Raw genomic sequence first — 27,986 nt, forward strand, 5'->3', positions numbered from 1 at the left:
TCTTAATTTATTTACCTTAAATGTGTATCTGTCTTCATATCTGACTTGTTTTTCACTAATTTGGTGTGAGAAAATGCCTATCTGTGTGCAGAATTTTGAGCTGTATTTCTTATTCTCATTTCCACTGGATACTAGCCCAATGATGTAGAAAGCTGGTCGTTGCCATGGTGCCAATTTTTATATGGCCACAATACTCCTGGAACAGGAAACAATCCTTCTCCTCAAGATAATTCTGGTATTAATTACATAGTGGATTTAAAGTATTTGTTTGTTACCAATGCTGATCTCTTGTAGTGCTCCTGAGCCCTGAAAGGTTAAAATTGCTAATACAGAATGTATTTTTTCATTTTTAATTAGCATTTTTTCTCAGATACAACAGCAATAATTCAAGAGGTGTGTGCTGGACTGTAGTAAGTGAAGAATGCTGTCATTTTGCTTTCCTAACTTCTGGCTAGACATACCAAGCTGTTGTGTTGAAATCATCTTATTTACCTGTCTTTCAGTGAGTATGGTGTAGAGACTTTGCATGGACCAGCGTATGGCCCCAGCAGTCACTCTGCTGCAGCTTCCTCAGCTCCCTCCTCCTCCTCAGCATTTCGCCATGTAGTGCCATCTAGACAAATAGTGGAAAGACAGCCTCGAATGCTTGACTTCAGGGTTGAGTACAGAGACAGAAATGTGGATGTAGTGCTTGAAGACAGCTCTACAGTCGGTAAGGATTTGTAAAAATGAAATGAGAGCTCCTGTTGTGAAACTGTTAAAAAGGCAGACTTAAAAGATTCAAGTCCTAAAGCAAAGCAGAGCAAAACTTTTCAAAAAGGAAAAAAAAAATTCCCTAAAAAGTGCAGCCTCCACAGCTACTAACCATTTTCAAATCTCTTTGCAGCTTTAAAAAAACCAAAATTTCACTAATCCATGGTAAAGGTTAGTGATCTATCAAATATTCATTTTGAAATCTAGTTTTCTTACGAACTTGCTTCAGAAACGAAATGAAGATTAATAATTAAGTTGAGGCATGAAAATGTAATTTGGGATAGGATTAGTGTAGATGCAAGCTATTATAAGTGGATGATCTTGGCATTTCCTCTTTGAATCTGTATGGCATCTCTCAATGCACAGGATTAGTGACAAGATTAGAGGAATTCTTCCTGTGTGAGCAACATCATTGCATTCTTCGTAGTTCAATTTTTATTTGACTCTTTCATTCAAATTAAGATTAATTCTATCAGTTTTATTTTCTTTACCCTAAAATTGATGCATTTTGAAGCAATGTGTTAGAAGTGTGCTATTGCTAGTGTTTCAGAGCAATGTTTCTTTTTAACATTCCCCAAACTTGGAATTAATTTACTTCTGCCAAGGAAGAAAAGTATTTTCATTTTCTTATTTTTAGTGAAGAGCTTATACAGATCCAAATAAGGAGCTACGTGAAGGAACAGTTGATGAAAGCAATTTTGCGTGCTGCAGCCTTTTGTCTGGGATGAAATTTGGGATTTGAAACTTTTGATCCTCGCTTGTCTTTTCAGCAATGGATTTGGTGTTGGGTGGCGCCACCTAGCGGTGCTCGCTTTGAACTATCGATGGGTGTCTCTGTTTTTGTGCCGAGTTACACCCGTGGAAATTGGACATCGCAGTCTCATCAGATCAGAATTTTCCAGCTGTACTGCTTAGATTTTTCTTTTCTTATTGACTTCTTAATAGTTGGTTTTTACCTGAAAGCTGTAGGGCAGAAGGCAGTTCTTGTAGAACTTCTGTATTTTGGGATATAAAGATGGAGGGCAGCCTTGTGTTTAAAGTCCCGGGAGAAGTGAGCAAGGCAAATTTTAGAACTTCAGCTGTGGACTTGAGGAAAGTATAGTTTTGGCTTTTTCTGGGGATCTGCTAGCCCATGAGAGGCTGCCCAAGAGAGCTGGTTGATCTTCAAGGACACCCTCTTGAAAGCACAGGAGCAGTTCCTTCCAATGTGCAAGAGGAGCAAGCATGGCAGGAGGCCAGCACAGAAGAAAAAAGCATTTCTGCGAGCTAAATTAAAAAACAAAGTAACCAGAGCTGGAAAGTAGTGATGGGCTGCCCAGCAGAAGCACAGAGGTTTGCAGGTTTGGAGTTAGGAAGACCAAAGCTCAGCTGAAGGTGAAACCACTGAGGGGTTAGAAGGGTTTCTGTAAGTACATCAGCAGGAGCAGAAAGGCAAATGTGAACCTGTGTTCAGTGGTGATTGCTGAGCTTGGTCTGTGGGAAGTTTATGAAGTAAATCTTTCTGGAAGCACTTTTTGAGCATGGGAGAGAAAAGAAGGGGATTTGGAACACCCAGCATGGATTTACGAAAGGCAAATTGTACCTAATCCGTCAGCATTATTTGCCTTTTGCAATTTGATGACTGGCTCAGTTGACAAGGGGAGAGAATGTCACTGTGGCTTTAGTAAGGCCTTTGATGTACTCTGCTGTTGTATTTTTCTAGTCATAATGTTAAGATGAAAACTAGATAAAAAGTGGATCAAAATAAATCTTAATCTGCTCAGAGAAGGTGGCTGATATTCTGGAGGGCAGGGCTGCTGTGTAGTGGGTCCTGGACAGCCTGGAGAAATGGGCTGACAGGAGCCTCCTGAAATTCCAAGAAAATAAAGTTGAAGTCATGTATCTGGCCTAGAAAAACTCCATGATACCTGGCTGAAGGCTGATGGGCTAGAAAACAATTTAAGAAAAGGGATCTTGGGTGTTTCAGCAGTGAGCTCCTGCAGTGAAGACGACCTGCCGTGTCCCAGGCTTTGTTGGTGAGACTGTAGCTGGTGGATCCCAGGAAATCATTATTTCCCTCTATTCACCACTAGCCAGACTGCATCTGGAGCACCGTGTGGGGCTTTGAGGTGCTCACTAGAAGAAAGATGATGGCATCCTCTAGTAAATGTGGTCAGGGCTCTGGAGCTCTGGGCTAACAGGAGGAGAGGCACAGAGAAGAGGATTTGTGCAGCCTGGGGAGGAAAGGGGAAGGTACAGACCTGATCTCTGCCTGCAGCTGCCTGCTGGAGGACCCAAAGAAGGTGGAGCCAGGCTTGTCTTGGAGGTGCATGAGACTGGAAGGCAATAAACGCATCAAAAATTCACATTCAAATAAAAGGATTTTTTTTAAATTTTATTGTGAGGGTGGTGAAGTACTGAAACTGTTTCGCCAGAAAAGTTGTCAGACTTCCGTCCTGACATGTTCAAGAGCAAGCTGGATGAGTCATTGACTAAACTGGTTTAATTAGACCTTTGAGTTAGGCTTGGGTCACGTGAACTCCAGAGGTGCCTTCCAGCCTGAGTTACTTTATGACTGCAATAACTACAGGGGCAGAAGAGTATCAAAATATACAAAACATTGCAAAAGCTGTTAGAGCAGTCAGTTGTATGAACATTCCAGTTCCTTACGTCTGGACTGATGCTAATGAAATTTGGTATCAGAAATATGCACCCTCTTTAAGTCTGGTGCTCCAGATAGCACACAGCTATCTGTGTGTCTAATAAATATGGAATATAGAATTACCAATATATATCATCAAAATCCAAAAGTCCAAATCATCAAATCCTTGTGTGATTCTACAATCATTCATGCTTTGTGATTATTTTTTTAAGCTTCATTTGTCCTTTACTGTTTGAAGGGTATCTTCTCATAGTAAATTTTTCCTTGCTCCTGTTTTTTAAGTACAACTCACCGCTGTTTGAAATAAAGCAGTAAATGTGTATATTTGATATATTTCCTTTGTTTTTCTCTCTAGGAGATATCAAACATATTCTAGAAAATGAACTTCAGATTCCTGCATCTAAAATGCTGTTAAAAGGGTGGAAGACTGGAGATGTAGATGATAGTGTAAGTTTTCAACTGTGTTTTCAGTTAACTGAACTCAGTTTCAAACTGAGCATCTGTGGGTGGGGATTACAATGCAAGAATTGTTAGTTTCAAATTGTTAGTGTCAGATGTCTTGGGTGGCACACAAAGAACTCTTAATCTAAAACATTGCAAAATAAAATCAGGACAAATCAGTTTGTGTTTGGTTTGTATATAATGTGGCCCACCCACAAAAATGATGTTTGGAAGGAACAGGAATTACATCTTGAAACAAAATCTTTGCTGATACTGTAAATACATACCTATGAATTTAAAAAAAAAAAAAAAGTCAGAATTGGTGAATGTTTTGTATTTATAATGGTTTTTCTCTCCTCAGACTGTTTTAAAAAGTCTACACTTGCCAAAAAATAATAGTCTTTATGTTCTAACACCTGACCTGCCTCCTCCTTCTTCAAGTCATTCTGGGTAAGTCTTTTGGCCATAAATTCTATTTGTACGGTTTGTGATTTTTGTTGTTGTTGTTGTTTTTTATGAAGCCACATGTGGATTTGTAGGAATCTGCAGTCAGTAAATACAAAGTGTTTTTACTGCACTAGTGACTGTTGGGAAGGAAAGAAGTTTGTTGGGGTTTTTAAAACTTTGTATGTACCTAAATTCTGTACGTATCTGAACCTCTTAGGTACATACAGAATTTTACATCTCACAGATGTGATGACTTTCATTTAACAGAAATCTAGTCCCTGTGGAAACAAGAGCTGGCCTTGTATAAGTTGCTGCTTTATGTATCTCATAAATCTGTATAAATCATTCGCATCTGTTCAGAATTTTCTTTATGAGTGTTCTTTATTTTATCTTGTAGTTTTAAAATGTATGTAGATGGATGGAATAATTAATATCAATAAATTAATAGTAATTAATATTTAAATATTATAATTATAATTAATTAATATTAATTAATTATTCATTAACAATTAATTGTAATTTATTTCCTTTAATTGAGAAGGATATATTTAATTACTGGTTTGAACGCTCAAGAAGTAAGCAGTGATTGTTCATATGTCACAGCATCATCAAAGCTGGAAGAGACCTTCAAGATTATCTAGTTCAACCCACCACAATCACCTCTGAAACATATCCCAGGTGCCACATCCAGACATGTCTTGGACACTTCCTGACTCCACCACATCCCTGGGCAACTCAATCCAGTGCTAAACCACTCTTTCAGGGAAAGATGTTTTTCTAATACCTAATCTGAACTTGCTGGTGGTGCATTTTAATGCCATTTCCTCTCATCCTTCCACTTGGGGCATGGCAGTGGAGACAGATCCCCTCCTTTTTTTGGGGAGTTGGGAGAGTGAGAAGGGTTTCTCCAGGAACACCCCAGGCTCCCTCAGTCACCTCAGGACTTCCCCAGCTCCATTCCCCTCTCTGGGCCTGCTCCAGCCCCTCAGTGTCCTTCCAGAGCTGAGGGGCCCAGAGCTGGGCACAGCACCGAGGTGTGGCCTCAGGGGACAGTCCCTGCCCCGGTGCTGCGCTGTTCCTGCTAAAATCCAGGTGCCGCTGGCCCTCCCGGGCCCCTGGGCATACCTGGCTCGTGTTCAGCCCCTGCCAGCAGCACCCCCTGGTCTCTCTGCTGTCAGGGAATATCGCCAAGGTTTGAAAATGAAACGACGTTGTATGGAAAATACTATTTTAAAGCAATTAGCAGTGCCTTTGGTTTGCTTCCCTCTCCTGAAGGCCGTGTGTGCCGTTTCCCAGGTAAATGGGATTTTCCTCGCTAGCCGCTAGAGGGTGCGCGGGAATTGGGCCGGCCCGAGGAGCTGCTCCGGAGCGGCCGGCTCAGGCATGCCCTCGGAATGGGGCAGAATGCCCAGGGCATTTCAGCTGGTCCGAACAGGGAGTTGGCTTTCTGACCTTGTAGGTGATAGGAGAATATTCTGCAAGTGCAGTTCTATTACTGGTGAGAGGAATTCTTGGAGAGTCAATAGAAATTTGTAGCTGCCTTCCTAAGAGCTGAAAGTACTTTGTATTTTACTAAAAGATGCTTGGGCACATTAACATGGAGTCTGTGGAGGAATTAAGAATGCTGATATGAATTATAAAAATTATAATTATAAGAAAAAGAGCATTAAGAGAGGGAAGAGTGGCACTGGATCAGAGGGTGGTGTACAAGAACTGTATGTGCAAACAGAAGCTGTATTTGTGTGTGAGGACCATAAGCCATTGTACCTTAGCAGCTATTTGAAGAACAGTGAAAAGACACTACAGCTACTAATTGTTTCATTTCCCATTTCAAAATTTTCTGGCCAGGTATTGCTGTATATTGTAGTTTGAATGTTATGATTCTGGAGAGAAAAACTGGAGTCTGAAGAGAGTTATTTATTGCAACTGCAGTAAAGTATATAACAACAAACTGTTTAAAAACAGTTCTTAGCCTTTTTTATTAGATTAATGGTTTTAAAGAAGTTCACTTGACAGTGAAATCAAAGTAGTTGTTACCTTTTATAGTTTATATTTGTTTCATAGTGGAGATTAGTTCTGGATATTTTTAAGATAAAAGTTGGTAGCTTTGGGACAGCAAATGGTGCCTAATTAGTGGCTATTTAAACACGGATAATTTGAAGGCTAGATCATCTTCCTGAAGTCATAAATTCTAGATGAAAGGGGAGGCTTGCCTCCAATTAAAGCATCAATGCAGATCAAAACACATCTAATTGAAGCAATGTACCAAACCCAGTTACACTGTTTACTGCCTACTGTTAGGTCAGTTATTATTCAGATTAGTTTGTTACCCACAATTTTTAAAAGCGTCATGCTCACATCTATTATTAATGGATGTTGTGGAACTTTGCCTCTTGCTCTGGGAGTTCATCTGTTGTTTTCTTCAAATGCCTTCTGTTTTGAACTAGAGATAAATAGTTTGAATATCTCCAGAAAGTGATATTTGAAAAGCCTGAGATTCCAGTATGTGATATTTTATCTATATGCCCTTCTTAAAAGGAACAGTCTGGCCTCAACTCTGTAAGATCCAGTTGTTGTCTGTTCTTTATAGTGAGGCAGAACAGTGTCTGAAACATCCTATTCCAACATATTGGTATGAAGGCATTGAAGTTTATTGTGACAGACTGAATGGGCTTAACCCAGAACTGACTGAAAACCAGCATCTAAATGTAATGGCAAAGTGATCCTGCCTTTTAAACAAACAAAAAATCTCCTGGGGTATCTTTGTTCATCAGTGGCCTACCTAAAGCTTTTATAGGTAATAGAAACCCAGTGAAATACTACTGCCTGCTAGTAAATTGAGGTAGAAAGATTAAATTTAAATGTCAAATACCAGCTGTATAGTTCCACCCTGCTTCCACAATTTCGGCTGGCAAAGCCATACTTATCCATGCGTGATATCCAGAACAATAACCATGTGTTCTGTGAGCTGTGGACATAATGAAATCTGATTTCTGGTGAATTCCTGCCTCATCCCAGCAGCTGCAGTAAATCAGCCTTCTCCTTCTATGCTTCCCATCATCTCACCTACCTCTGATGCTGCCTCCAGTTGTTGTATATTTTGTAGCACCTGTGTGGTATTTTTCCCCTTGCACAGAGTATCAGCCTGCCCTGCATCTGTTCTTCAGCTCACAGTCAGGTAGTATCAAGGAAAGGAGGAATCATGTCCCGTGGGTAGTTGTGAGATCATTTGCCACGGGTCACCTGAATGAGTATAAAATTCTGCACTTTTAATGCAGCCTTTTGTTGAGGTGGGTGGTGATTTGGGTCCTGTTCCTCCTCCTGGCTGTTGATTTACACCTGGTTTTGAGACCTTTCTAACACTATTAGACCTCCTTAAAACCAGTGACTATGTTCAAAAGTTGCCAGGTGGGAGCAGAAGTCACCAGGTGGGTGGAGCAGAACACGATTTCCCTCGGAAAGCAATCCTGAAAGGAAAGATGCCAAAGAATGTCCATCATTCAACGTCCATGGGGTAGATCCCTTGCACCAGCTTTGTCAGATTAGATTAATCCCTTCCTCAGCAGTTCCTTTGTTGTCTTGGGTGCTTCTTGAAGGCTGACGATACTCAGTTGAGGAAAGAGGTTTAGGAGAATGCAAGAGAGAAGCATGAAAAGTGTGAGCATGGGAGTCTGGCCATGGAGCTGGGTCATCCATATCATCTCTCCTTTCTATCCTGTGTGTTCTAGGAGATATTTTTAATCATTTTTTGTTGCTGTTGTCATTGTAAGGAATATAATGTATTTTATACTTTTTTTGCTAAATAGCTGAAAATCAAAGATACTTTATTATACTTGATGAATCACTGGAAAGTTGAAAAGCATTAAAACCCCAGGTGCATACCATGGAGATTATCAGAAATAATGCAATTTTGCTAAGTGATTGTAACTTGTTTAACAAGTGTAATCATCTGTGTGGAAAAGAAAAAACCCACAGATCCCTTTTTTCAAGCAATAGGTCCATACATTGCTGAATGCCTGTGCTTTAGATGATTGCAGAGCAGTGGTGGTGATGTGGTGTCTTGTACGTTATCAACTGTAGCAGAGTGTTAATTAAGAACGATGTAACCTGCAACTCCAATTATTAGTCCTGTCTGTTTAGCTGGACAGGAGCAGTGCCTTGCTTTAGTTACTTTGAAAGCTTCCATAAGAATGGTAAGATTAATGTTTTATTTTCCCATCTGTTCATGAGACAGTTTAAAAATCCTGAAGTTTAAAATGCAATAGAATGTAAACAAAAGGGCTTCTGCTCATTTACATGTTAGCCAGATTTGCTAACTGATTGCTGTTTGAACCTAATCTACCACCTCCTGCTGCATTAGCTACAACAAACATTACATTTACATACTGATTTCTTATTTTGTTTTAATGTAAATAATCTGTAATTACAGTAAATTTGGACTTCTGTTGACATGAGCTTATATAAATCTGTAAGTTTAAAATGGAAATGTTAATTACCTTGTGTCATACCTGTTTAGATAAAAATCAGAGGTTTTGGGGGAAATCTCTGTGTCTGAGAAAGATATTGCCTAGTGGGAAATACTGAGTGTGTTTCATAAAAATGGAATGAAAAGAAGCATTTGCATATTATTAAGGATTTACTTATGTTATCAAGTTCTAAAATATTACTAAAATTTCAAAGAAAAATGCTGTTGAAAAGCAAAGTACCATATAAAAAATCTGAGCATTAATGCCATCCCTTAACAGGAGATAGAATCAGTCTGTTTTTTGTATCCAAGTCTCTTGCTAGAACTGGTCAGAGCAATGACTCTGCTCTGATCTATTGTCTTTTGTCTGTTCTTGGACTTCTTTTTTGGATGTAGGTAGGGTACCTCAGTTGGAGGATTGGTGCCCAAAAATACAGATTCCCTTGCCTCTTGTGCTGCACAGCAAGTGCAAAATCATTCAGCTGAGGTAAAAGGGTTGTAATGGTGTATATCACCTATCAGCAAATGCTTTTGAAAGCTGGGGTTTGCAGTAGGGGAGAAATGTTCTAGTAAGAGTGGCCTACTTTAATCCTCTTTTCAGAATTTAGTTTTCTTTTCCCACTAATTAATTCTCAGATTAATTGTATTCTCTTAGCACTGGTGGCAACAAAGAAAAAGAAGGAAAAAAAAGTCTGTCTTGTCTTTAATGGGACCTACAGTTTGACCCTGATTTTTTTTCCCTTTTAATATAGCTATTTTATTTGGAAAATTCTAGTGAACTGTAACGTTTGTAGGAAAATTCAACAGCTGCAAACACTGAAGCCAAAATTTTAGAGATGTGCCTTGTATTCAAAGTCAATCTTCTCAATATGCTTATGTGGACCTAAAGAGAAATAAAAATAATCTTCATCTTACTGCCAGTGAGAAGTTTCCTTTAAATACTTTCACCTTGTAAAATGTATCATGACCTTAATGGCTGAAATACAATTTTGGGGCATGATGTGTTTTGGTCCAAGTAATTTGGGGTAATCTGCATCCCCCTTTGCTGGAGGAAATGATTATGGGAGGGACAGATATCTCTGGCTGTGTGTTCATATCAACCCCATCCCACACAGGAGGGTGGGCACCAGTGCTGGCATCAGTGACCCATCAGGTGTGCCATCAATTTCTCCCCCCTGTGACTTTTTAGTGGACACTTTCCAAGTTTTACAGCTGTCAGGCCAAGTGAGATTTTGATGTAGGAGCTCCAAGGACTGGAGCAGTTGACCAGTACATTTCTGTGTAAGCAGAAGAAGTGTTCCTCAGTTTGTTATTTTTCTGAAGAAAAAGTGAACAATTAACCATGCACTGCATTTGCTGACACTTTCAAACCCAGTTTCTCCTCAATTTTTTTCATTTTTTTTTTAGTCAGCTTAATTTTCAGCCTCTTTTTTCACTCTGTTTGTCAATGAATATGTGCTGAGAATTTGCTTGTTAACAACATTCAGCTTGTGTTGCTTAGAAATCCCAAAAGTAGAGGTGTCAAAATAGTTAGTTCAAAAATTAAAGCTTTTAATTTTTAGGCGCTTCATTTAAATTTGTTTGAAGAGTATTTTTTCCTTTCTAAAATACTTCCTGCTCTCACAAGTGGAAAACTTTTCCTATGAGTGGATGCTTTATTAGCAAGCTGTATTTTGAGTTGTACTGAAGTGTGGGGATCATGCATAACTGGAGAGACTGAGGGTTTGATCAGACTGGCCTGTTTATTCTATGTTTACATCAATTACAGAATGAAAACATGAGTCATATTATCAGTTAGCATCTACAGATTTTCAGATAGAGTCAAAATTAGCTTTAACAGAACCGTGTGTGAGTCTGTATGGAATCCAGAGCCATTCACATATGTGGTAATTAATGTTTTCAGAGCAATTAAATATGTCATTTGCCTCCAGTATTTGCTGAAAACAAATAAAAATCAGAATCTGAAAAAGCACAGCAGGATATTTTAGTTGCTACTGAACGTTTGCCAATAGAAAATATGGTTATGGGGATGCAAAACTTACTGACAATAAAATTAGAATTACCTTTGAAAATAGGCATACAACTTTTCAGGATTCCTCTTCCTATTTTTTCCCCCGCTTTTGAGGGACTGGTAGGTATTTAAAGAATTGTTAGGCCTTCCTTTTGTTGCAAATCTTGTGAAAGTACGGAAAGCTACATGTTCAGCATCAATGACTCCAGTTACATTGGTAGTGTCTCTCATGCACATGATCATACTTAGCATTGGCAATGAGTTACATTTACTTTCCATACTGGAAAACCATTAAAGACAAGAAATAGCACTTCATTATTTTGTTTTGTAGTATGGGATTATTGAGATGTGACTGGAGCCAAATTAGCTTTCCCAGTGAAGATATTTTTCTGAGGTTAATGTCCCTGAGATGTTCAAGCAAGCTGTGTATGTCCTGCTAAAGCATCCACTGAGTATTGTATGAGTTCCTTCCCATCTGAACAGCAAACCAGTAGATCAGTAATTCCAGAAGGAGTTAAAACTAACAAATCAGGTCTCAAATGATGGAGGAGTCTTTCTTGTCTTCTTATATCATAAGATACAGCTGTGCTGATCTGCATTCAGAATTTGTCCTTTAGTGCTAAGAGGAATGGCATGTTGAAGTGTCATGGAATAGTGAAGATGTGAAGGAAAAAACCACAGTCTGTCATTCTTTTAAGTGTATGTGATAAGAAAAAATAGAATTGAATAGGTGCAATTAAATTTCATATGCCACTGAACAAGCCAAGTCTGCATAAATATTGTTTAGAAACCCAAGGTGTGGTACAGCATTGCTGCAGTTTTGTAGCATGTGTAAGATTGCACGCAGCCATAATTGCTGTGTCTATAACAGAAGTCCTGCCTTCTGCTTTGAGAAGTAGATAGCTGCATGATTTTGTACCTAATTAAGCAATCAGAATGCCCTTTTAATATCCAGATGTTTTACTATCAGGAAAATCAGAAAAAAACCCCAAGTTTATTACTATGTGAAGATACGGTTGGCTTATTTAAACTGTATCTTAAGATTTTTTAAAAATTTAATTTTATTTATGTTTTTATTTTTATTAAAACCTCTGTGAATGTACATTTATAATAATGTGTGCAGAATTAAATTTTCTAAATGTTCAATACCCACACGAGAAATTTTGCTGTGGTTAGTTTTCCAGTTCTAATCATCTGAGTTTATGTGCTTTAAATAAATCTAAGCAGAAGAATTTTCATTTGGTTTCTGCTTCAGGTAACCCTTGAGAAGCAAGAGCATGCTTTGCCTTGTTCTATTTACCATCAGTTCTTAATGTGCATCATAGCTTGATATTTGGTCTGGCCATCAATATGCTGACAAGCCTATTATTAATGGCATTAGGAGTGCTAAATACACCCGATGTTTGTGAAGATAATGGGACTCTCTCCATTTTGAAAATACTTAACATTAGATGAGCTTTAAAGGCTGCAGTCACCTTATTAAGGAAGGAGTTCAGGAATGGCCTTTGGTCATTCTCAGCATGCTTCCTTGCATTTAAGAGTGAAAAGAGAGATGATAATGTTGTGCCTGGACTTGTCCATGCAGAGTTTAGGGTACCCTGGGGTTTCTGCATCTAACTGTAAAACAAGCTATAACATGCTTATCCCTGATTTTCCTGTTTTTCTTTCAACCATTTCAGGGCCCTGCAGGAGTCATTAAATCAAAACTTCATGCTGATTGTCACCCATCGAGAAGTCCAGCGGGAGTACAACCTCAACTTCTCAGGAAGCAGTACCATTCAGGAGGTGAGTGCTGTTTCACAGCTGAAGAATAAATGTAGCTCATTATAGCTAATGCCAGCTCTCTTGAAGGGGGTTTGCATAGTCCTGATGGATATTCCTGTATTTTATTAGTCTTTTTTATTTTCATCAACCGGATCATCAAGATTTGGTTAAAGAATTTAGTTAGAAAATGGTGTTCTATTAAATTATACATAAAGGGTGTTTCTTTTTGTATTGTAGTAGCAAAATACACAAACACTTGTATATACACAAACAGTTTATTGAGTTACTCAAATTTCATTTTACTTGAAACCCCTTGAAGCTTTCTCTGTCTTCCCATCTTTTAACCAGCTCCATCTCCATTTTGTAGGCTCCTCACTGTGCTGGTTGCTGTTGGGGTGCTGTAATTCTTACTGGCCTGGTAGCCAAATGGTTTTGTGTGTAGTGGACGTTGCTGCCGTTCTGTGGAACGGCCAGCAAGGGGTGATATTGGAGAGAACTTCGGCAGAATTAAGTCCTAAAGGAACAAATATCTCTGATGTGACTCTGGACTCTCTGAATTCAGAATAAGCAGTCCCTTGCATATTTTTAAAACCTCTTTTCCAAGCCCGAAGGTTGTTGTCTAGTGCTCCATGCTGAATCTAGTGCCAGATGTTGTGGATGTTATTTTCCATATAACCCACTGCCTTCTGGAAACTTGACAAACAACCTAGAAATGTGAATCTTCAGAATTCACATTACAAAATAGTAAGATTAAATGTTTGCTTTTCAAATTAAATGTATGTTTGCTATTATTGGTCTGACGCTTCTCTCAGTCTTTTAGGGTTGAACAGATTTTACGAAGTTTTTCATGTCACATGCTGACGTGGTAGACAGAATTAATTTAAGTTCTGTAATATTAGCTATGGGAGTAGTATCTCATACAACAATGAAAAATGATCACTGACTGGTTTCATTGTCAATCTGTTATTCTTAAGATCTAAATTCTGATCTTTCCCTCATGTGAAAGCCTGTTTTCTATTTCTTATGTTTACATCTACTATAGTAAGTTCTGTTTTGCTTTTTGTGGTAATACAAATACACATACTTGAATCAGTTTGACTTTTGAGGGGCTAAGCTTTGACTCTCTAGAATTATAAAGAATTTGAACGTTTATGGAAATAAATCATCCAAATATGTGGTTTTAATTTTAAAATGATGAGATTCTAAAAGAAAACACCTACATATATATTATCTGTTTGGTTTTTGTCAATGCTGTATCAATTATTTCTTTGCTGGTGGGTCTTACCTGGCTTAAAGGAACCAGAAAGCTGTGACAGAAGGATCTAGGCTACCTTTCCATGCACTGAAGTTTTCTTGTTTGTTGGTAATGGCAGGTTACAGTCATCAGGTTGCCGTATGAAATCAACACAATTTAAAAGTGAATTAGGATTTTCCCCTTAAACAACCAAAATAAAAACCCTATCACCATGTAACCAGCATGAGCAGAAAACCTTTCTTTGCCCTTCTTGTGAGTGTCACACCCAACAGAATGTATAAAATTGTGAAGGGGCTAAAATGAAAGGGCTCTCTGGCCCTTGTTGTGCAGCTGATGCTGAACAGGTGAACGTGTCTGTCTGTGCAAAGGCTCCTGGAAATCCCTGGGGATTTTGCTGAGGTAAAAGGGTTGCTGAACATTTGTCTAATTATAGAAAACAAGCACTGTTTTGAATGTTAACTCCCTAATGGTTTCCTAATTTAATTTTTTTTTCTGTTAGAGTATTCATTGTAACAAATCTAGGCAGTCCTTGTATTTTGGAGGAATCGGTGCTATTGTTCCTCGTCTCCTTTGTTTCTGTCCTCTCCAGGGACTGCTAGATTTTTTTTTTCCTCTTCACTCTCTTGTTCACACTTTAACAAATTAATAGTTTACTTTCCTCCTGGTATATTTTTGTAACGGTGGAGAAGCTCAGTGATGCAGTTGCCAACCACAAGAGGGCAGGAAGGACTATTCAATTATTACCTAAAAATGCTGCTCAGTGTTTTCAAATTAGCTTCTGGTATATTAACAAAAAGGACTATAATGGCCAAGTTATTGTTTGATTTACAGATAATTGGCATATTGCAGGGAGGAGACTTAATTTCACCCTTTTAAATTAAACAGGGAGATTTAAAAAGACATAAAATATTCATTAATGTTCAGTGATTATAAAGCAGTGGCATATATTTATTCTACCTTTATTACTGTTTCGATGGGAAAATACAGCAAATATTTCAGAAATCGACTTGGCCATACTGACAAGTTGAAATGTTTAAGCAGTGTTAATGCAATCTACTCACACGCCATATCCTATGCAGAAAGATTCAAAATGACTACATCAATTATTAAAAGAAATATTTAAGATTCTAGAAATGTTCTACTTCTTGCCACAGTTGGGTGCAACTGTCTCTCAAGGGCTACTGGTGCAGTGTGTTGTTGTTATTAGTAGTGTGAATTTCAAGGAATAGATATTTTTTCCAAGGGTCTCAAAAGGCCCCCAAACTCGCACCAAAACCTCATCCTCACCCCCCTTTCAGAAGGCAGAAATGTTTTGCAGTGCATTAAATGCAAAATCCTGTGAGCTCACAACTGTGCTTTCCTAAACTGCTATTTTTGCAGTTGTCTGGTTTTTTTATTGTTTAGGGTGCATGTTTAATAGTAAATGATATTTGGATGAATTGATGAATTGTTTTCTCAAAGAAATCGCGGTGTTTAATGGGGAAACCATGTGACAAAAAATTGTCTGAGAGAAGTCTGATGCCGTAGTGCTCATGTCTGCTTCCAAAATTGATTGCATGTTACTTTAATAGTTGGATTTTGGAGGGCACTTGAAAATGCCTTTGTTTTTTTTTTTAGCATTCCTTATCAAAATAGCTAACTCTTTACATGTTAAGATCTGTTTTTTCATCTTTAAAGAGATAAGTTACATTCAGTTACATTGTTTTGTGATCATTAACTTCTACAGTATCTTTGGAAATGAAACTAAAAAATAAATGGAACTTGTAAAAATTCTGTCAATTTAAATTTAATTTTTTCTTTATTTGGGCAGGGGAGTAGTTAACTTGGAAAGTTAATAATAACATGATGGTCTAAATTGCAAGTTAATCTGTGTCAAGTGAATCCATTTGTTCTTGTAAAATTGCAGTATTAAATTAATTCTGGGCAGATACTGTTCTGGGAAATATCATGGTTACTTTTTTCCATGATCTGCATTTTAAATTGGTAATTGGTAAGTTTTATGCCATTTAGGAGACTGTTAATGAATACATTTCCAGTGTATTACATGGTTATATAAAGACAATTTGACAAATTGAACTCCTAATACAAGACTAAAAGGAGTTTTCTGTCTGAAGACTTGTTCTTTATTCTGCTACAATAATTTATAGAGGCTATTTGAAATTGGAGAGATTTTTTAACTTCAGGTTTGAGAAGCTCTGTGCTAAATTATTACAAGGCATTGCCACACTCAAGATAATTTCTTTTCTATCTATACTTACCAAATTGTTCTCATTTAGAAATGAACATTTCCCCTATTTTTTTTTTGCAAGTTGTAGTTTTATTATTTTACAGAAATGAAGGAAAGCCTTCTTCAGAAAGGGGAGTATTTAAAAGTGTGTTAAAAGCAAGTTTGTGTTCTGATCCTGGAGCAGACAAACTAATTTGTGAAAAACTTAATGGGCTTGAGTTCTTGTCACAATAATGTGCTCTACACTTTTTGTTTTAATCAGCGACACAGGAAAAAAAATCAAACATTTTTAACAAACTGGATTGCTCCATTAAAAACAAGGACTTTACATTTGTCTATTTTACTCTTTTGATACAGATTTTGAAGCCTTTTTGTGATTCCTGCGTGCAGGATTGCAAAAATATCCAGTGTACACAAGCTGTGGCTGCTAAAGGGTGGATGAGTTAAATATGCAGAAGCCTCAGTCCCCTCACAGATTGGTGATCTTATTTTGTAACTGCTGGAAATTCCAGTTGAGAATACTATGTAAAGCAAGTACTGGGCACTAGAATTCTTGGTAAAACATAAAATCTGTGCAAACAACGCAGAGAAGATGGGTTTTTAAATACTGGCTGCCTCTGCATAGCTGCCTCTGTTTTTTATTCCGTTCCTTTAGCCAATAACTTAAACAGGGACTGCCTGCACAGCATCCCTGTCACCTGTGCTAGGTAATATATTTGTTCTCTGTTCCCCACAGACTCACTGGCTAAGGTGGAATATGGAAAGCAATGTATCCAATAGCCCTCCAGGCAGGAGGAGGAACTATTTGTGCACACAACTGCCTGGGCTGAGATAAACTGTAAATTCTGTGTTGACAGACCCTAATCAGATCCTTTATGATGAATTTCTTTAAACTTTTTTTGTGAGTGGGTGAATGTTAGACAAGATGCAAAATCACCATTATAAACATGCAGGCAGAAGCCTCATTTAAAAGGCCTAAGTAAATGTAATATATAAATATAGGTAAGCCAAGAAATTACCTGCAGCAGGCAGAAAAATAATCTGGCTGAAGATCTTGTACCTTTTTCAGATCTGTTTTTTCGTGTCTGAACAAAATATTTTCAAGACAATATTTGTTGCTGAGTGAGATCATTCAAACTAAATGTCAGACACTGGCATGGAGACATGAAATGCATGGATAAATAATGTTACTCTTTTTAATGCTGCAGCTAAATAATTACAATGAAACACATTTACCAGAAATAGACATACCCAAATGTGGTAAATATATTAATAATTTCAGAAACAGCTGGTTTGTGTTTTGACATTTTGTACTTCCTTTAAAATTGTTGAAAACTACTGTTGTAGTAAAAATCAGTAACTAGCACTTATTGGATTTAATAGGAAGTGCACAAACGTTCTATTGTTCAAATACTCCTAGTATCAGAGAAGCTATTAAAATACATTGCTATACTGTTTGTACTCGAGAGCTGTGTGTTTTTGTGAAATGTGAACGTTTAGTTTGCTTTTTAAAGAAATCTTGTCATCTTAAAATTATACTCAATTTACAGCAAGTTGTAACAGCATTATACATAATTTAAACATGACTGTGATAGCCACAGCGTTCTGCACTGGCAGATGAGGATGTGCTAGCCAGCCAGGCTTTGACTTTTTCAGTGAGGAGAGAAAAATCTAGTTTTAAAAAGCTAAATCAACTTCTCAATTTGTTTTTGCCTTTGTATTATAGAAAACCAGCACATTCTGAAGGTAAAATGTATTTTAGAACCTGAAAGCGATCCTGATAAACTTTTTGTAAGTGGTCATGTGTTGGGAATTAGATGAAGAGGAAGTTCCTTGGGAAATAAAGAGGAAATACCTTTTAGGTACCTGTTCAACAGTGATAACTTTATTAGGCACTTAAAATAACTTAATACCTGACTGAAGAGATCTATTTCTAAGATCTCCCATTGGAAAATATATATAACTACTTTTCTTTTTCTGCAACAGAAGCAGCAATAAGAGATAAAGAAAGGGCACTACTTCTCACTTAATTATGAAACCTAATACATTCCTGACAGAATATGTCTCATAACCTGTAATTTGATTTTGGTGGGTTTGGACGTGCATATCATTAAAGAAAAGATCTTCAGTTATTAAAAACTAGTAAACATGGACATTTTTATATGCAAGAAAAGGCAGAGAGTAAATAATTGCACTGGTGACCAATACTGTAATAATCCTGTTTTACAATATGCACTTGACAGGTTGTAATAGTGCTAATTGAAGAGACTAATTCACACTTGCTTCATTCTATTCAAAGGCAAAATCAGCAGCTTGTTTTGCTTTTGACCAGATGGTCCTGATGAACACCTACTGTGCACTTTAAGTGCTTTACTAGAATTACAAAGGCTGGGGGCTGCATCCGACTCAAAATGATTTGAGAAGAGAAAAAAACCTCACTGCTCAATGGATTTGGTGCAACTAAATTAATTCTAGTGGACCCATTACACATTGAGCCCCCTTTTCAAAGTGCTGAGCCTCCTCGTTTGTTCTGTAGCAATGAGAAAGTGAAAGGCAGATTACTGCAAACAGAAATAAAAAAAAAGTGCTGTGAAAAGGAGAAAAGAGGCCTTGAAGCCTTTTCATATCATTTGGGTTTTTCAAGTGCGTTATTTTTGGGGAGGGTGGATGTATGAAAAGCCAATTGGAGTTTTTTTTGTTTTAAAGTGCGCTATTTAAGTACTATGAATATAAAAGCAAGAGCAACAGTTGACTGAGTTTACTGTGGTAAAGCTTTGTGTCCAAGGATGAATCAAATTCATTATAGTCAATGCTTTGTATTTTCATATGAATGTAGGGTTAGTTTCACAAGACTGTGTCTGTTTAGGATAATTATAATTTAATATTTTCCTTTCATAAAGTTATCACTGTAGTTTATCTAAAATTTGCTGAAAGCAAGGTTTTTTCCCTTGCATAAATTTAGAAGCACCCAGAGAGTTTAAAACTCCAAAGGAGGCTGTTTGATTTGCAAGGGAAGGCGAGGCAGGTTCCAATAGCACAGATTATTATAACTAATTAGAAGTCACACATCTGTTAACGTTCAGTTTGTCAGCACTCAGTTTAGTGTGTATGTGTTTATATCTCTTCTTCCTTTCTCTCCTTCTCTGTCTCTATTCCCCTCCATCCCTAAGTGTAAGTTGGGTTGGAGAGAAACTCTCAAAGGATAAGGATCAATTTATTTGAATTTGAAAATAATGAGGAGTCATTGTTATAATTTTGGTTATGGGTTTGGCTCTGTAAATGCTCAGTCATGTGAGTTGTCCTTATTTTAGAAGTAATCATGTTGAATTGAATGGCTTTGCTCATGTAATTTAAGGATGCTAAGGATTTTGGGGATCAAGACCTAATTTAAAACCTTGAATTTTTTTAAAAACTGCAATTAAAACCTTCGCTTGCTATTCTGATTTTGAATATTTGCTGTGTTTTACTTTCGGGTTGGTGAATTTTTATGCAAGGCTTCTATCATAATGCTAGCTATTAAAAAGGTGTTAGCATGAAATGACAAGAAAACCTAAGCAGCTTTATGAACATATTAAACAGCTCTGTCCCCAGCTCTTGTGCTATTTAGAGTGGGAAAGCAGCACTCTGTAGCTAAATAGCACAGTGCTGTTATCTGTGTGAATTATATTTAGTTGAATAACAAATGAAAAATTCAACTTAGCATTTTTTTGCAATTAAAAAAAATTAATTTACAGCTTGTAAATTAAAGTGGTTTAGAACATGGTTTAACCTTTCTATCCTGTGTTAACTGTAATACGATCACTTCTATTATTGCATGATATACACTTATATTAAAAAAAACACATTCGTTGAATTGCTGATTTGTTTTCAAACAATGAAATTTGTATTTGTGCAAATTATAGTAGGCACAGTGTTCTCTCATGTTTTCTCATCAAACAACCCAATTATACTTATAAATAGTGAGGTGCTAATGAACTGTTGTTCGGGAAAAGTTGATTTTTTTTTTTTTAACTTGGGTAAGAAAGGAAACACTTCACAATTTTAGAGTGCTTGCTTGGTGAGAAAATATTTGAAAATATTTTACTTATGTAAATCATGTTGGTGCTATCACTTTTAAATACACAACAGAAGCTAATCTGAAATCCCCATCAGTTCATATGGAGCGTAACTACATGCTTGACATTGTAAATTGCTCACTTAATTGGGAACTGAGGATTTACTTATATTCATTAAGTTACAGAAGTTGTTTCCTAAGAGCTGCTGTTTCAGCTTGAAGTTTATCTCTGCATTCACTGAATAGAAAGAGGTAATTTTTTGGATAGTTGTGGTGATAAGGATATTTAAAGTAGTGGTTGTGGAGTTACAACACCAAAATGGTCAAAAGTATCTCGATTGCAGTGTATTGATGGTGCTGCACGACATTGCTTTGTAATTACTATGCAAAGAAAACACTCAGTTGCTGTTCCAGCTGTGAATTAATAATTGTTTGTCCCATCCATAGCATCTTAGTGACACGGGCACCATCTCTGTATTAAACCCGTTCCTTAGGGTTTTTCAGTTATGTTCCTATATCTGTGTAAAACATGAATTTGAAAAGTTATCCTTTTGGTTTTGTACCAGGAATCGTGGCCATGAATTGGAGAGCCTTGCACTCATTTAAAGGATAAAATGGCCTCATAATCACCCGCAAGAAATCCCTGTTACTGTTTTTAAAAAGGGTTATTGCAGCTCTCAGCAAATATTTGCAATAAGTGGCAAAATTTATGCCTTGCTTTGTGGTAGTTGCGTGACCAGACAGTGGGGCATAGGATTGTTTTAAGGTTTTTACAGCTGCAGGGAAAAAGCATCTGTTCCTAGAAAAGCCTTCATTGTTTAATTTTGACACTGACTTTTCCATGCTGCTTGTACCAGTCTCTGGATTAGGTGGCACTAAGATAAAATTTGTTTTAAGTTGCTCCCAAATGCAGCTGTCACTATACACAGCCTTGTAGCTTAGGCAAAGGAGACATAATCAAAACAAGCATTTTTGTACAAGGTCATTTGGCAGACTGGGAAAGCTCAGAGCAGGAATTTTGACAATATTGTATCTTGTGGGTAGCTTGGCTATTAGCTTTTGTGTTTGTTTAATAATTCTGGCGATCACTAATGTGTATGACTGTCTCAGAAATAATGAAGGGATTTTTTAAACTGCACTGTTTTTCATAACTTCATATTTATTATAATTGAGCAGTTTCTGTGGTATTCAGTTACATACATCCCATGTACGTTTATTTGTATCTCTGTATCTCTACAGTGAAATGGAATGATTTACAAAAAGCAGGGAAAATTGACATTTTTGAAAGGGCTTCCATTTCTTTCCTTCAAAGTTTCCAGTGAATTGAAAATGAAAGAGCACTTCATTTTATGTATCCCAGAGTTGTGTTAATTTCTACCCAGCTGGTCTCAACTGATTGATATAAAGCCAAATTTGTGGCTGCCTGCATTACAAAGTCTGTAATTTGCTAATGAATTATGATAATAATCTTTCATCACACATGAAAGATTTAGACAAACAATTTACTAACTATATAGTTTGATCACAATTTTTGGGTTTGTACCAAGCCTCAAACCTACTTTTATTTTTCCCTGCCTACATTAGCAGACCAAAGTGAACTTAGTCTTACCTTGTTTTGAAAGCAATGATGGTGGAAGTTACATGGGAATGATGGTGGACAGGGGAAACAATGCAAACTTGCATTGTAAATATCCATATTTAATGTGCAGAGAAATCAAACCACCCAGTTTCCAACTACAGGAGCATCACAGTAGGCATGGCACAAGAAATTATTTGAGACTGCATCCACTGTTGTGAGAACATAGAAATAAATAAAAATAGGGTACAGATGTTCCTCAAGTTCAACCTCCTCCAGATATGGTGGAGGAAAATTAATTAAAACACAGCTAGACAAAGCCATAAGGACAAACTAGGCTTAAAAAAAATGGAAAGGAAAGCCAGATCTTCCAGAAGAGGACTGTCAGCTTGAGTGAAGTTTGGGGTTACCTGTATGTCAGATCAGCAGAGTTGATTTTGAGCACTCTGAGGATCCTCTGAGGATCCTTAATGTTCACTGGACATGAGCACACCATAAGTGTCTTCCTGTATGAAATTTGCCTGGTTTTGATCAGATCATCAATCTTCTGACCAAAGATTAATTCCCAGTCCTGCAGAGCTTTCTCCTGTACACAGGAAGAAGGAGAAGAGCTTTGTGTTCAGTGCCCTCTTCTGTTTCCCAAGATCAACAGAGCTTGTATAAAAAAAACAACCCAAAAACAAATGATAATTTTTCTGCTTCTTTTGCGTAGGTTAGGTTTAAGTAGGCAATGTTTTGATATCCACCCTAGGAAAACAGTCAACCAAACAAAAAAGCCCAGAAGACTCAGCATGTATGTCCAGTGTTGCCATTTTTATGTGGATGAATCCATTGGCTTCAGTGGTTTCTGGTTTGATGTGCTTCTCCTCAGACCATGAGTGACCCAAACCAGCTGGTTTCTTACCCCAAAACCACACGTGTATGACTGCCCCAAACAAAATCACACTGAGATTCCTGTTGCTACTGTTATATAAAGTATTGTTTGACTGGTAAAAGTATTTAAAAACCAAAGAAAGAGGTAGTAAAGTAGGACAAGCAGCAGTGTCAAGAAAACGCCATCCAGAGCAGGGCCTGGTTATGTGGCCCTGAAAAGGATGAGGAAAAGAGCTTTGGGGTGGGTGCTGTCTGGACAGGGGGTTGAGCTATGACCCAAGGCTTTTTGTTGTTGCTTTATTATGTTGTTTGTTCTTATCATATTTAGGGAACTAGAACTTTGTGAATAATCAGGAACGTGTTCATGAATCACTTCTTACTGCATCAGGTTAACAAGAAAAAGGCTCAGGTTTGGTTAGAAGGCAGAATTTTTTTGGCCAAACTCTGATTGATGAGAAGTGTAGAAAAATGGGGAGGGAGGTGTAAACAACAGAGATTTGGTGTTCCAAGACCTTAACTCTTCACCAGTCCTTCATCCCCAGGAAGATGATTCTATCTAGTAGTTGTTATCTGGTGTGTCTAATGCCTAGTAGGTCTCTTGGAAATTATGATGTAATTCAGAAGTACAAACTAGCTGAGGATCTTCACAATATTGGAAACAAATAATCAATTAAAGAAGAAAAAGGGAAAGAGGAATAGAAAGAACAAGGAGGTTTTGCTATTCTTCCATATTTTCTACAAAAGAAAGAGAGATCTTCTTACAAATATGTCCTCATAAAACAGCAACAAGTCTGTGTGTCTGGTATCACATGGCAGAGCTGTGCATACCTTACTCCAACAGCAACAACCCAAGGACTGATTTAATTTCGGTTATTTTCACAGCATCAGGGAACTCCAAATATCTCTGCAGTTTCTTTTAGGAGAAACAGAAAGGTTTTATATTGGTCTTATTTCACTCATTTTTGATCATAAGCTATCTTTAACTGAACTCAGCAACTGTAACACAGTGACTCATATTTAAGAAACATTGTGAGCTGTGTTTGTGTTCTGTTATTAATTACTCTGTAACTGTAAGCTGAATTTCAGTTCAACATCTCCCCTCTGTGTCTTGCATGAACTTCTGTTTGCACTTACTCACAAAGTTCCTCTTTTAAGGCAAGAAGGACTTATTCCTGAATAATTCAAGAGTGGGGAGTGTAAGAAGTGCTTGGATTAATCTGCAGAGGGTTTTGTGTGTTGACAATTTCACCTATAACTAACAGTCTCTTTCACCCACTCTGCTTAAAAGGTCTTGGCTCTTTTTTATTCTTTGCATTGACCTTGGGCTGGCAGAGAAAAGACCAGACTGCAGCTGAGAGCTCTGATCACAGGGCAGCCTAGGCCAGGACTAAGGCAAACAAAATGGAGAAGCTCTGATATTCACAAAAAGCAATGACAGAAGAATGGAAGAAGACACTTTTTTGGTCGTACAAAGCAATACAGGAAACTTCTCACCCTGACACAGGAGGCAAACTGCCAAGCCAGGCAGGTCCACGTTAATTTTTCAAGGATGGCTCTTGGGAGGCCAGTGGAAAATACGTCAATTCTTTAGATCATTCTTTGAGGTTTGGGGTGAGCTGAAAGTTTCTTTTTTTGTGAGCTAAGAGCAATAGAGTGAGATGAAACTCCTCCTTCAATCTTCCCACAGACCAAGTTGCAGTTCACAGCTGTGGCTGCATTAGTACAGAGGACAGTGTAATAAGAGGTCTGCAGAGAAAAGCTGTTTATGGGAAAGATCTCTGATAGTTATCTACTTTGGCATTTTAACAGTGTCCTTTTCTAGCTGGTCCTGTGGATGGAATGTTTCTTATTAATTGAAATCTCAAAATTGTGCATGTTCTCTTTTACTTTGCTCTTAATACTGGTTGGTTTGCCGGCTCAGACTGTTTCATCCTCCAAGCTGAAGTGGGCAGTAAGTTGGGCAGGTGGGAGGTTTAAGATTAGGAGTGTGTGTTTGAAGTGAAACACCAATGCAATTCCATTTTACAAGGGCTGGATCTACATCAGTCCCTTGGTGCAAATCAGTATTTTCAAATCCTGCAGTATTGGGAAGCAGAAACAGTGTCATTTAAAAATAATTTTGTAGACAGAGGTGGTAAAATTCTTCTTGAATAGGAACAAATAAATGAAAGATTGAGTGGAAAGTGCATGTGGGTGTTTTCAACTCACTGCAGAGTAGCCATGCAATGAATCACCATGAGCAGTAAGACAAGCTTTTAAAATACCCAAAAAAGAAACAGTTTTCCCCTTAGAGAACTACATTAGTGTTGTGTTTTGTTAATTTTCTTTCTTAAGATCAGTTTGAAGTGAGGAACAATAAAACTTGGAGATTAAATGTTTATTCTGCAGACTAAGTGCAAACTGTTTGAAGTAGAGGATAATTTTAGCATAGTCTGAAATAAGCATCTGTTGTCTCAGGACATTGGTATCAGATGAGAACTGAAAATCAATTTCAGTTCTCGTTTTGTGTCTTTTGCCTTGTGTCAGTTTTTAGGTCAGATCTAGGATCACTCAGATATGACTTACAAATTCTGACAGTCACCCAATTGAATTTTTAACTCTATAGGTCCTTTTGCTTCTTTAGTAAACAGTGTCTTTTTCTCTTCTTTTTTTTTTCATCTTAAGTTTTTTTTTCCCTTCTGTTTCTTTAATTTTTTTGGTTGCTCACATACATGTTTTCTTTTGCACTGCTTTCTCATTTCTGCCTTTCATCCTCTGTTTTATTGAATTTTGCAGGTTTTAATGAAAACAGCTTTTACGAATGTCTTAATTTCTACTTGTTTAAATGAAGTAAAAATATCTGGCCTAATTTTTCTAAGTACTATTTTCTCCTTACAATGCAATACAGAAAAAAATTCAGTAAGTCAGGAACTTTTAAAGTATTGTTCTTTTTATGCTTTTTATTTTTCGGAACGCTTGTGTGTTGAATTATACTTGAAAGCTGTTCTTGTGTGTCAGTGTAGTGCATATTAATATTTCAGAGACTGAATTTTCACTAATTATTATGTGACTGTATAATGGAAATTTTTTCTATCAACTCAATTTTTATTGATGGTATTAATTGTCATGGTTTAAAATATGACACATTTTTAGGATTTAGAGAGGAATTATTTTTACATTTTTGATGTCATTTTGTTGGCATAAATTTTGTACTGAATTTGCATCACTAAGAGTATCCTTGTGGCTCAGAGGAGAAGCTGTTAGTATGGATCTGTTTTATTAATTTATTCTCAAGGAAAAACCAGGGAGTAGCTGAATATGTAAAAGAGCAGCTTGTGATGCTATAACTTGTCAAACAACCATTGATGCAGTATAGCTGAGCAAACTGTTTCAGTGTGTGCATATACAGTAGGTATTTCTCTCCAAATTAATATTTGCATTTGAAATATGAGTGTAGTGCAAATACATGAGAAGTATATAACAATTAATAAACTTTTGTGCTTGGTGTTTACATATTATGTGCTCTGTATTTTAATTCTGAGTGTTATCTGTTTCTTTAGTAATTTTGAATTAGTCTTCCAAATATATTGATTTAAAGGGATTTATTGCTTAATTATTAAGGTTTGATAGGCATTTATGTCCTTGAATCTGCTTGGGTTTGGTCAGTAGTTAGTTGGCCTTTCTTGAGGTTGCCATTTTGATTTCACAGTCTTTATTGATTTCATGTAGCAAATTGTTATCTTTGTTACATTAGTGACTAAGTAAGAAAAGCTGGCTTGTTCTTCAAGATTTTAGTGTCCCCTCAGGGATTTCTTTCCATGGTGACTTTCTTCTTCAACCAAAAGGACTTTGGATCCATCCTTTGACTTTGGATGGTTCCACAGACAAAAAAGAAAAGCTTCTCAGGCTTTTTAAAAGCTCTTTCTCAATTCCTTGCATACTTTTGTTCTCCCATTTGTGAATCATTGCCAGCTTACTGTAATGCAGTTGGAATAGGATGAAAAAAAAGTCTATTTTGCACTTTCTTCTTTGGCTGCTTGGCAATTTAATTGTAGTATTAGGAATTGCTAGAAAGTAATACCTTAATACATTAGAAATTACTAGAAAGTTTAGTATTCATATAATAAATAGAAGCATGCTAACACTATTCATTTTTCTACCCATGCTATCCATGTCCTTCCACTGTTAAAATTATGACTTTCTGGGGTTTTCTTTTTGTTCTTTTTCCAGTGTAGTGATAAATGCCACTGTTCTAGAAAAGATATAAGAATACTCTACTATATAATAAGGTTCATGGTATTTTGGAGGAGTTCAGTGTTGCAACAGTGGTTCTGTGCTCTCAGGGAGTGCAGTGAGGGATTTGGAGCAGTGTTGTTGCAAAACAAACATAGCTTTATTCCCAAAATGCACCATTTTGGTCATTTTATAACAAATGAGGACCTTGTAGCATCATCATTCTAAGGCAAATTCTGCCTCAGAAATAGGAGATAGTTCCCACAAAACTGTTGTTTTTCTCAGGAACTCATGTCCTGCCCTCCTCCTAGAGGTGTTCCCAGAGCTTGAGGGTGGGAGAGGGAGGAGGAGAGGATGAGCTGCTCTCAGCAGCCCTTTGCTCTTAGACTTGTGTTTTGGATCCTAGCTGGGGGTCAATGTCATTTTTTCAGCTGCTTTTACCTCCCTGCCATCCTGCTTCCCTCTTCCTCCCCTCGTGCTGCTCCGAAGGCAGCCCCTGGGGTCAGTGCCAGCCTGGCTTGTGCAGGAGCTGAGCCACTGCTGAGAGGGAGCCTGGGAAGCAGTGCAGAAGCAGGAGCCAGGCAGACCTGTCAATGGCTTTTTTTTTCCCCTCCCTGAGTGTTAATTGTGGTCACAAGAGTTAAGTGTTGCTGTAAAATTAACATCTTGGTATTATGTATTTATTTTCCACCATGTAGCTTCAATGTCAAGTTTACCCAGCAGACAAGTCAAAACAAGATCAGGTTTTTTTTAACTGCTGCTATGGCAAGTCTCAGCCTGGGATCTCAGAAAATCACTGTGTTCCTTCTAGTTAGCAGCTAATAGGAAACAATAAAGATTTAAGGTTCAGAATTTAATTGGCACTGATGCTGATGCAGGAAGAACAAACTGCACATGATTTACTCTTCTGAAGCTTTATTGATTCTTTTTTGAAAGGAAAGCTCTGATGAAAGTAAAAAGAGGCATGTAATTTGCAAGTATTTCTACACAGTTTTTATTCTGAAATGTGCATTTCTATCCTTCTCTATCCCTGCTTGGTAAAAATGCTTTAAGGTCTTCTGAATCAGAGGCAGATACTGAAAAAAAAGCATAAGGCTGTAATTTCTACTGTTCTTCTTGTTAATTTGGATGGCGTTGCAGCTTTCTTACAGGTTAATTTTACATCTTTCCCAAGGCTAATGTCTCTCATGCAATTGTGAGCATTTTAAAGATAATGTGACATTAGCATGTCCTCAAAATCTCCATCCCAGATTCTAGTCTTTTAATG

General features: G+C 37.3%; 1 protein-coding gene across 1 annotated transcript in view; it reads left to right on the forward strand.

The window, feature by feature from the left end:
* Window positions 1–27,986, forward strand: part of FAF1 (Fas associated factor 1) — a 149,093-nt gene that overhangs the window by 34,531 nt on the left and 86,576 nt on the right. The window contains exons 4-7 of the mRNA XM_038144133.1: window positions 504–712; window positions 3,750–3,841; window positions 4,197–4,285; window positions 12,438–12,543. Coding sequence (XP_038000061.1) covers window positions 504–712; window positions 3,750–3,841; window positions 4,197–4,285; window positions 12,438–12,543 — 496 coding nt within the window. The remainder of the gene's footprint in view (window positions 1–503; window positions 713–3,749; window positions 3,842–4,196; window positions 4,286–12,437; window positions 12,544–27,986) is intronic.

The sequence above is a fragment of the Motacilla alba genome, chromosome 8, assembly GCF_015832195.1.
Source record: "Motacilla alba alba isolate MOTALB_02 chromosome 8, Motacilla_alba_V1.0_pri, whole genome shotgun sequence".
Classification (NCBI taxonomy): domain Eukaryota; kingdom Metazoa; phylum Chordata; class Aves; order Passeriformes; family Motacillidae; genus Motacilla; species Motacilla alba.